Source organism: Carassius auratus, unplaced genomic scaffold (assembly GCF_003368295.1).
Source record: "Carassius auratus strain Wakin unplaced genomic scaffold, ASM336829v1 scaf_tig00017706, whole genome shotgun sequence".
Classification (NCBI taxonomy): domain Eukaryota; kingdom Metazoa; phylum Chordata; class Actinopteri; order Cypriniformes; family Cyprinidae; genus Carassius; species Carassius auratus.
The window spans coordinates 51,488-62,215 of record NW_020524807.1 but is presented as its reverse complement, the minus strand read 5'-3'; the positions used below and the strand labels follow the sequence as shown (position 1 = coordinate 62,215).

Here is a 10,728-nt window from a genome sequence, read left to right as displayed (position 1 = left end):
GGCAGCGGCCAGATGTGTGTAGTGATGGGAAGTTCGATTCTACCGCGAACCGGTTCTTTCGGACGGTTCGATTCAATAAACCGGTTGAAAAAAGCGGTTCATCGGTTCTTTCACGCTCGACTTAATGACGTCATTGGCGATGACGTAATGGCGTCACGTCTATCAAACATTCAAATATATAAAGGTCAGTAATCATAACTTTAGTCAGTTAAAACCTCACAATCATGAAAAGTTTACATTTGAGTTTTGCAACAACACCTAAATACAGTAACAGCAATAATGTGCATATGAGGATTTAAGTCTTGAAGATATAAAGTAAATAAATTAGGTGTCATCAGCGCAGAAACCATGATCCACTTACTAAACATAATCCATTGCGATGTATTTGTTTACTAAATGAACTTACGTTTCGCCAGATTGCCCTTCATAAGCCCTCGAAATACCTGCGCTCATAACATTACTAGTACAGAATCAGAATCAATCAACAAAAGAATCCCTTCGGTTCAGACACGCTGTGAGTCAGTTGGCTCTACGCTGAATCGCGCATGCGCAGTATCATCAGTTCATCGGTTCTCAATTCGGACGCGTCCGACAGAAACGATTCTCGGTTGAGTTGTACTGATGATCCGAAAACCGATGCAACCGGTTCTTGACTCGAGAACGAGAATCGCTCTAACCGGCACGTGCTGCAGTTCAGTGTCATCAGCTGCTCTACTCGTGTTCGTTCTGTTTACTACAAACTCAATTTGTGAATGTCATCATTAACTATAAATACAGTACAGATATCTCATAAATCATCCCTTATTCCTATTAAACATAAGAGTCTTTAGAGTCTTAATTATTCTCCAACTTCCTTGAAAACCCATTTGGCCTATACATTATATACGATATACAGACTGGAAACATTAATCTAAAAATAATAATAATAAAAAAAAATCAAAATAAATATAGTTATTTTATCACACTTTCCGATGTTTAACAAAATACTTACAAAATTACACGCATGCGCAATATCATCAGTTCATCGGTTCTCAATTCGGACGCGTCCGACAGAAACGATTCTCGGTTGAGTGTACTGGTGATCCGAAAACCGATGCAACCGGTTCTTGACTCGAGAACGAGAACTGCTCCAGCAGTGGGCGTGTTTGTTCATTATCTGGCTCGGCTCAGTGTTCATCTTCAGTTCGGTCTTCACAGCATTTCATTCAGTGTACTGTTTTGAGTAAATGGATTACCCCGGGAAATGGGTTTATTCTGACTCAGAGGGAGTGTCCGTCACGTTAAAAAAGTTAACAGCTTAAGTAGTTTGTGGATTTATGCTTATTGGAGACGTGAACCGTTTCAAACGATTCAATTTGGTGAACTGGTTCAACCGGTTCACTAAGAAGAACCGGTTAAATTGAACGATTCGTTCACGAATCGGCCATCACTACTAGTGATGGGAAGTTCGATTCTTTTCCGCGAACCGGTTCTTTCGGACGGTTCGATTCAATAAACCGGTTGAAAAAACCGGTTCATCGGTTCTTTCACGCTCGACGTAATGACGTCATTGGCGATGACGTAATGGCGTCACGTCTATCAAACATTCAAATATATAAAGTCAGTAATCATAACTTTAGTCAGTTAAAACCTCATAATCATGAAAAGTTTACATTTGAGTTTTGCAACAACACCTAAATACAGTAACAGCAATAATGTGCATATGAGGATTTAAGTCTTGAAGATATAAAGTAAATAAATTAGGTGTCATCAGTGCAGAAACCATGATCCACTTACTAAACATAATCCATTGCGATGTATTTGTTATTAAATTAACTTACGTTTCGCCAGATTGCCCTTCATCCAAGCCCTCAAAATACCCGCTCATAACTACTAGTACAGAATCAGAATCAATCACCAAAAGAATCCCTTCGGTTCAGAGACATGCTGTGAGTCAGTTGGCTTCACGCTGAATCGCGCATGCGCAGTATCATCAGTTCATCGGTTCTCAATTCGGACGCGTCCGACAGAAACGATTCTCGGTTGACTGTACTGATGATCCGAAAACCGATGCAACCGGTTCTTGACTCGAGAACGAGAATCGCTCTAACCGGCACGTGCTGCAGTTCAGTGTCATCAGCTGCTCTACTCGTGTTCATGTTCTGTTTACTACAAAATCAATTTGTGAATGTCATCATTAACTATAAATACAGTACAGATATCTCATAAATCATCCCTTATTCCTATTAAACATAAGAGTCTTTAGAGTCTTAATTATTGTCCAACTTCCCTGAAAACAAATTTGGCCTATACATTATATACAATATACAGATTGGAAACATTAATCTAAAAAAAATAATTAAAAAAAAATCAAAATAAAATATAGTTACTTTATCACACTTTCCGATGTTTAACAAAATACTTACAAAATTACACGCATGCGCAGTATCATCAGTTCATCGGTTCTCAATTCGGACGCGTCCGACAGAAACGATTCTCGGTTGAGTGTACTGGTGATCCGAAAACCGAAGCAACCGGTTCTTGACTCGAGAACGAGAATCAGCTCATCGGTTCTCAAATCGGACGCGTCCGACAGAAACGATTCTCGGTTGAGTGTACTGGTGATCCGAACACCGAAGCAACCGGTTCTTGACTCGAGAACGAGAACTGCTCCAGCAGTGGGCGTGTTTGTTCATTATCTGGCTCGGCTCGGTGTTCATCTTCAGTTCGGTCTTCACAGCATTTCATTCAGTGTACTGTTTGAGTAAATGGATTACCCCGGGAAATTGGTTTATTCTGACTCAGAGGGAGTGTCAGTCACGTTAAAAAAGTTAACAGCTTAAGTAATTTGTGGATTTATGCTTATTGGAGACGTGAACCGTTTCAAACGATTCAGTTCGATTTGGTGAACTGGTTCAACCGGTTCACTAAGAAGAACCGGTTAAATTGAACGATTCGTTCACGAATCGGCCATCACTAATCACTACAGATGTGCTTGCTTGTTACCTGCACCAGAACAGTGGATGCGAGTCACGCAACATTCGAGTTAGAAACAAACAGAAACTAAACAGAGAAGAATGAGTGAAGCAGAGCAATGTGCAAGTAAGTCTGTTAACAACCCGGACAATTTAGTACCTAAAAAAGGATCTTATTCCGAAGTGTGGGTTTACTTCGGTTTCAAACCAGATGATGATACTCAGCAAACCATGTTCAGCAATTGTTTCTGCACCAAAGGGTAACACCACAAATTTGTTTAATCACCTGAAACGTAATCATATACAACAGTATGAAATGGTACGGAAAAACAAAGCCGCTCAATCACAAAGTAGGCCTAACGTTACCTGCAGCCAGACAAAGCAAACGTCAATTCAAGCAACATTATTCAATGCAACACAACAACCTCCCCCAGACACAAAGAAATAACGGGCGCAATCGCGTTTCACCTGGCTAAAGATATGGCTCCTGTGACTACAGTTGCAAAAGACGGGTTTAAAAAACTCATCCAAACCCTTGATAAGCGCTATTGCGTGCCCTCTCGTAATTATTTTTCGCACGTTGCAATCCCTGCTCTGTACAACAAATGTCGTGAAACAGTTGAGACGGAATTGCGAGACGTACACAACTTTGCAGCAACTTCAGATTTATGGACCAGCAGAGCAATGGAACCATACATGAGCATGACGATCCATTTCATTACTGATGATTTTGAGATGAAAAGTCGCTGCCTACAAACTGGGTTTTTCCCTGAGGACCACACTGGTGAAGCTTTGGCGCAAGGATTAAAGGATGCTCTCATAAACTGGAAGTTAGAGGAGGAGAATCTTGTGTTCATCACTACAGACAACGGAAGCAACATTGTAAAGGCAACATCCGTAATGACTGGATGCGACTTCAGTGTTTTGGCCATAGGCTTCATCTTGCAATAGGTGAGTTTAACAAACAAAATGAAAATAGCCTTTTGTAATTGTCTTTAATAACTTTTAATGCTTAGCCATTTCAAGAACAGTAGTAAGGCATTTGTACTATTCTTCTAATGCTTAAACATTCTACTTTAATTTTTGTAGCACTTTACAATAAGCATCTTATATGTAAGTTAATGTGTTTACTAACATGAACAAACAATGAACAACACATTACAAAATGTACTCATCTTTTTTAACGTTAGTGAATGAAAATGCAAGTTAATTCATGTTAACTTACAGCGCATTAACTATGTTAACAAGCACAACTTTGAATTTTAATAATGCAATAGTAAATGTTTAACTATTATTAATAATGCTGTACAATATTGTCATTTTATTCAAAGTCTTACTGAGAGTTAGCAAAAAAGAAACAAAGCAACATTTTTGATCTGCTTTGTTTTTAACTTTGAAGTCTCATATTAACATTATTAATTGATCAAATGAAAATTTTTGGCCACCTAGTTGCATTTTTAATAGCAGTCTCTCATTAATATGGAAATTTACTGAGTAGATTCAAAATACTTAAATGTGAAACTAACAGAAGTAAGCTACAACAAAATTTTATTATTTCTCTAGCTAAGCTTAAAAGTGTATGTAGTAAAGTCTATGTTATCTATAATTGTATATCTAATCTAGCAAATAGCCCCAATACTAGTGGGTTCCTTATTTACATCTCCAAATGTATACCATTTATAAATGTGTGTTTAAGACTTCAGATTTGATAACTGATTTTTTTCTTCTTCTAGAGAATGCAATGAAGGACCCACGAATTGAACGTGCTATGGGTTTGTGCAAAAAGCTTGAGGGGTGTTTCAGCTACAGTTGGAGGAGGAAGAGGGAGCTTTCCGAGGCACAAAAACAACTCTGTTTACCAGAGCACAAGCTCAAGACGGAGTGTTCCACAAGGTGGGGATCTAGGCAAGCTATGGTGAGGAGAATACTTGAGCAGCAAGCTGCCATCACCCATGTCCTGTCTTCTGACCGCAAGGCTAGGCACCTCTTGCCAACATGGCAAGACCTGGAGGTCCTGGAGGCTGTGGACAAGACTCTTACCCCATTAGCAGACTTCACAGATGCTCTTTCAGGAGAGCAGTATGTCAGTGTCTCTTCTGTGAAACCTGCTCTCCACCTTTTCCAGTCTTCTGTTTTGGCTCTTAAGGAAGATGAATCTGACCTTATTTGCACAATCAAATCAAAGATTGTGGGGTATCTGGAGGAAAAATATAATGACCAAAAAACACAAGACCTCCTTGACATAGCCACAACCCTCGACCCCAGGTTTAAGATGACTTACGTCAATGAAGATAACAAAACTGCTATCCAAAACAAACTACAAGATGAGATGTCAAAGCTAAAATAAGTTGAGGTAAATCTAGCTATATATTTCCTGTGTGTTACAATGTACAGAATTGTTTAAATTTTTTTACCATGACTTAACTGTGATTAAATAAACATGATTTGTCCTTCACAGGAAAGTCTCCCTATTACAACTAGCAGTAGCAGTTCTGCAAAGAAGACTCGAAAGACCTTAGGGAGCTTCTTCAAAGCAGCACAAAGCAACACAGGGCCAACAGATCCAGCCTCACAGCAACAACAATCCGTCAGCATGGAGCTACAGTCTTACCTGTTCTTAAGCAACGCTGACAGTGAAGTTGATCCATTAGTATGGTGGAAGGCTCACAAGGAGCAGTATCCAAGATTGTCTTCACTGGCCAGGAAATACCTTTGCATTCCTGCAACCAGTTCCCCTTCTGAAAGGGTTTTCAGCACAGGAGGCAACATTGTCTCTTGTCGCCGTTCTGCACTGAAGCCACAAAATGTTGATAGGCTAGTGTTTCTAGCAAAGAATCTTTAAATTGCTTTACTCTGACCTAATACCTTTGTATATATTTTTTTATGTTTAATGGTGATTTTTTTTCTTTACATTATTACATTATTTTACATTACATTTCTTTAAATTTAAAGCAAAGAGTATTGTGTCTTACTTTACTGCTACTTTACTGCTGTTTGATAACCTATTGTTCAGGGGTAAATCTTTAAAATAAAAAAAAGTTCTCCAGAATCGTGAGAGAATCGTGAACTTTATTCTAAGCAAAAAAATCGTGATTCTCATTTTATCTAGAATCGTGCAGCTCTAATATATATATATATATATATGCACACATACACATATATACATATGTGTATTCGCTTATATGTGTGAGAAAAATACTAATATAGAGACAGAGAACTCTAAAGTAGTCTTTAAATATTGAGAATCTGTTGTCTTAAACTGTACCTTGTCGGCCTACAGGTACTTTATAGTCTGTGGGGGCCCTCTGAATGCAAAGCTTTTTGTAAGTCGCCAGATTGTGGAGACTTCAAGGGTGGGCTGAGTGAACAGTTTAGGCAGGAATGATCCAGCATTGTGATTAAGCTCCAACTGTGACTCACTCTCCACTGCCATTCAGACTAATATCTCTCTGTTCTGATTATAGAACCCTCAGTCCCTGATGCCATTTTAAGCGAAAAACACAACAGCCCTGAACTGCTGCTTAAAATTGAATTATCTGCTAATTAGAAAAAGCTTGGCTGTCTTTCATATTTGTTGATCTTTTTATTAGTGCCAGTTTTGACTATTTTGTCTTTTAGGTGAGTGGTTAAGTCATATTTTCCTTTGCTGTAAATCAAAATGTTTTTATTTATTTATTTTTTATTAACTGGTTTCAGTTTTTCTCCCATGCGAAGGGTGGCGCTGTTGTACTCAGACCACATGGGGGCGTCAAAACCAGAATCAGAGAAGCCCACGTCTTCCCTTGTGGTCTGGTCTTCCCCAGTTCCAAGTCCAAATGTGACCAGATTGGACCTGCTGAGGTACTGATCAGTTTTTATTATGAACACGTTTCAGATAATGATATTATTGCATACTAATAAACGCACGCCGCATGTAGACAACGCTGTTTGTTTCTTTACCTCGATGTCATGACTTATGTTTCATAAGAGAGAACACACTGCCTCATATTTCATAAGAGAGAACACACTGCCTCATGTTCTGTGGAGATTTACTTGATGGGTTGTTTGTTTGATGTTAGTGTAATAATAATAATGATATAATTACAGAATTAACTCCTTTTCTTTTAGTTTTTCTTTTCCTCACACTTCCCCCATATACTGTGTGTGTGTGTGATACTGATGTACTCAAGCAAAATCTTAACTTATCATATTTATCTGTGTTATTCTAATTTTAGAATGCATTTTATTTTAACAAAAATATTTTTGTGCAAGGCGTCATTGATATTCTGTTCTGTTTCTTCAAAAGCCAATTTACTGTAAATTCTTAATGCGTATAGTGTATCTTCTTTTCTTTTTCTCTAATAAGAGAACACCAGTATATAGATTATTGCCTCAAAAAAGTCACAAAAGTCAAACAATTTATTTATGTGGGATGAAAGACCCCAAAAAGAGCATGAAGGTTAAATGGTGTCGTGAATGTCATTTAAAAACTATGGGACATCCTTGACCATAAAGGTATCTAGTCTTTTTCTTTGCAAACCCAAGAAAAATATGTCATTATCTCATTATAAAGAAACTGTTTTACTTGTTTGTACTTTTTTTTCTGTTTGTGTACCTAACGGTTGTTTGTTGTTGTGAAATTTAGCTGTTTTCTCCAAAGCTAAAATCTAGTTACCAAAAGTAGCCTAAATTATCTTAGGCGTAGATGTAAAATAACTTCTGTGATATTGGCATTTTGTGGATGTTAGCTATTAAACAGCTAGTTGTTTTCTGGTGACAGTCCTTTATCATGTAAGTAGATGGTTTGTAGAGTCTGAATGCTCATTCTGTTCACTCGGAAGACTCATGTGATATCAGATTTGTGTTAGTAGGTGGGAATGAGGAAGTTTTCAATTTAAACAGTTTGAGACTTGAAGTAGATTTTCTGATATGTTTTTCCGATTGTTTCAGGCATGTGACTTGCATGCAATGCAAAAACAACCAACAGACCTGCAAACATGTTGCGATTAGTCACAACTTCACTGTGTCTCTACTGCCAGAGGGCTCAAGTGACTCCTTTGCTTTTCATGAGGCCCTCCTCCTCGATTGTTCAAGAAGAGAACCCGCTTGCTGTAAGCGCCCTTTACGACTTGTCTGTAGACATTAGTAAAGTCCGGAAGCTGAAGGGTTGGGTGTTGCGCCGTGAACAAGTGTATGTGAATGAGACCGCCGCCCTGCTGAGGAACATGGGGGCTAGTGGGCCTGTTATCGCCCGCGTTCTGGAGCTCCATCCTGAGGCCATCCTCTGCAAACCCGATCAAATGGAGGCTCAGAAAAAGCTGTGGATGTCAGTGTGCACCAGCCAGAAGGATCTAGTAGCAATCATTGAAAAATTCCCCAGCTCGTTTTTCTCCTCGTCCTCCGATCACGACAACCAGAAAGCTAACATTGCGTATTTCCAGACGTTACATCTCAACAAACGCGTTATTAGCAAGCTCATGGCCAGTGCCCCTCAGAGCTTCAGCCGACCCTTGAAGCTAAACAAGGAGATGATCCAGACCCTGCAGAAGACCTATTTGGACTTGGGTGGGAAGGAGGACAACATGAAGACCTGGTTGCAGAAGCTGCTTACTCAAAATCCATACGTGCTTCTAAAGCTTCCCGAGGCCCTGCACGATAACTTGGCATTCCTACGCAATGTGGGATTTACTGGCGATGAGCTCTTGCGGCTGCTTTCCAAACTGAAGGGATATGTTACTGAGCTGAACCCTGAAAGTATGAGACTCACCCTCAACTACTCCCAGGAGACTTTGGGATGCACAGAAGCAGAGCTCAGGCAGATCGTGCTTCAGTGTCCAGCCTTGTTATACTATTCTGTGCCTATATTAGCTGACCGCTTCAAAGGCCTCCTCACCGCTGGAGTAAGTATGGAGCAGATCATGGAGACTCCCACAGTATTAGAACTGACAACGCAGATCATTCAATATCGCATTCAGAAACTGCGCTCGTTTGATTATGATGTACGGTCAGGTAGCCTGGAAGTCCTCGACGGCACCAAGAAAGAGTTTGAGATGAGCTACGGGAAGTTGCATCTTAGACGAGAGAGGCCATTTTTTAATCCAGTAGCTCCACTTCAAACAGAAGATTAAGTGTGGAAGCCTGTTTTTGTGACTTTCTATCTCAATTATGACTTCATTTGTCACAATTCCGAGATTACATCTGGCAATTTTGAGTTAACATTACGCAATTCAAGACTTTTTTTTCTTCTCAGAATTGCACATTTTTACACACAATTCTTAGTTGTCATAATTCTGAGTTTGTATCTGCCAATTTTGAATGTTTTTTTTTTTTTTTTCTGAATTGTGAGTATATCTAATTCTGAGAAAAAAGTCATTGTGAGACATAATCTTGGAATTGCAAGAAATAAAGTCAGAATTGTGTGCAAGTTTGTAACACAATTCTGACTTTATGTATTGCAGTACCTAGTTTATATCTGACAATATCGAGTTACCATCTTGCAGTTTTGAGTTTATATCTCACAATTTTGAGTAAACATGTCACAGTTTGTATTTTATCAGAATTGCGAGTTCATAACGGAATTCTGTTTTATTTCTCGTAATTCTTAGTTTATATCCAAGAACTCTGAATTCAATTATATATGAATTCAATAAAATTGCATGGTGGAAACAGGCTTCCATAATTAAAATTGTATGTGCTGTAAACGGTATATTAACAGCGGGTTCCTTTGTCTGTTTTCGTACTATGGAGCCGCGCACATGACATACAAAAAAAACAAACAAATAAATTGTGCACACAATTTACTAATTAGTTCCCTCAATTTACTAAAATGTGCACACAATTACTATTGCGTTCCCTCGATTTACTATTGTGTTCCCTCAATTTGCTAAATCATGCGTGCGATTTAGCAAATCGAGGGAACGAATTAGTAAATTGTGCGCACAATTTATAAATCGAGTGAACGCAATAGTGAATCAAGGGAATGCTATAGTAATCATGTGCACGTTTTAGTACATTGAGGGAATGAATTGGTAAATTTTGCGCACGATTTAGCCTTATATTTTTTTTCCTGCATGGCTCCGTAGTTTTCTGAATACATCTATTTATTTTATTAATTTGCTGAAAGGAATAAATTGTCGAATGTTTTGTTAATGTTGTGGAAGGTGATTCTTATCAAATACAACATTGTTAACCCATACTGTGCTCAAAGAAAATGTCTTTTTTATGTCATTTCTCTCCCCTAAAAAAATTATAAACGTACATTTTTGCTGTTTGTTGCACTTAGTCGTTGTATTGCCACATACAGATGTGTTGTGCCAAATAATTTATGTAGCTTTTTAAATTCTTCATCAAAGTCTCTAATAATGAGCAATATAAAATACCTCTTGGAGGTATGCATTATGCAGATAAATATTCAGATCGTTGAATGTTTACTCGTGTGCTGCCGTCAGAATCTCATTTGCAAGCATTTCCCAGTATTTTGCCCTCTGGGCAGCATTTTGAGATAATTTTGCGCTTTTTAATGTTTAGACTAAAGACTTCACTGGTATCTCTAATGAAGTAACATTACATATTGCCTTGTGGCATTTGCTGTTTATGCAGTGGACTTTATGATTTCTTTAATGGTGACTATTACATTTCTTATAGCTTCAAAATAATGGATGTTTTTGAGCTTGTTTAGACCTGATAATTAAATGAATTTATGCATTACCTTTTGAGGCAGGTTTGACTTATATTTATAGCTGTTTTGATTATTCTACATCCCTAAATTCTTGCCTCTGCCATTCTCTTTTGTTCT

The 10,728-nt window shown here is 38.4% G+C and overlaps 1 protein-coding gene across 1 annotated transcript; it reads left to right on the top strand.

The window, feature by feature from the left end:
* Nucleotides 1-6,708: 6,708 nt before the first annotated feature.
* Nucleotides 6,709-9,788, top strand: LOC113075819 (transcription termination factor 2, mitochondrial-like). The gene is made up of 2 exons (XM_026248470.1): nucleotides 6,709-6,794; nucleotides 7,884-9,788. The coding sequence occupies exon 2, from the start codon at nucleotides 7,931-7,933 to the stop codon at nucleotides 9,059-9,061; it is 1,131 nt and encodes a 376-aa protein (XP_026104255.1). The 5' UTR covers nucleotides 6,709-6,794; nucleotides 7,884-7,930; the 3' UTR covers nucleotides 9,062-9,788.
* Nucleotides 9,789-10,728: the final 940 nt, after the last annotated feature.

What these genes read in the sequence shown, in the direction of transcription:
- LOC113075819 (XM_026248470.1), top strand. Translation starts at nt 7,931, where the DNA reads ATGTTGCGATTAGTCACAACTTCACTGTGTCTCTACTGCCAGAGGGCT.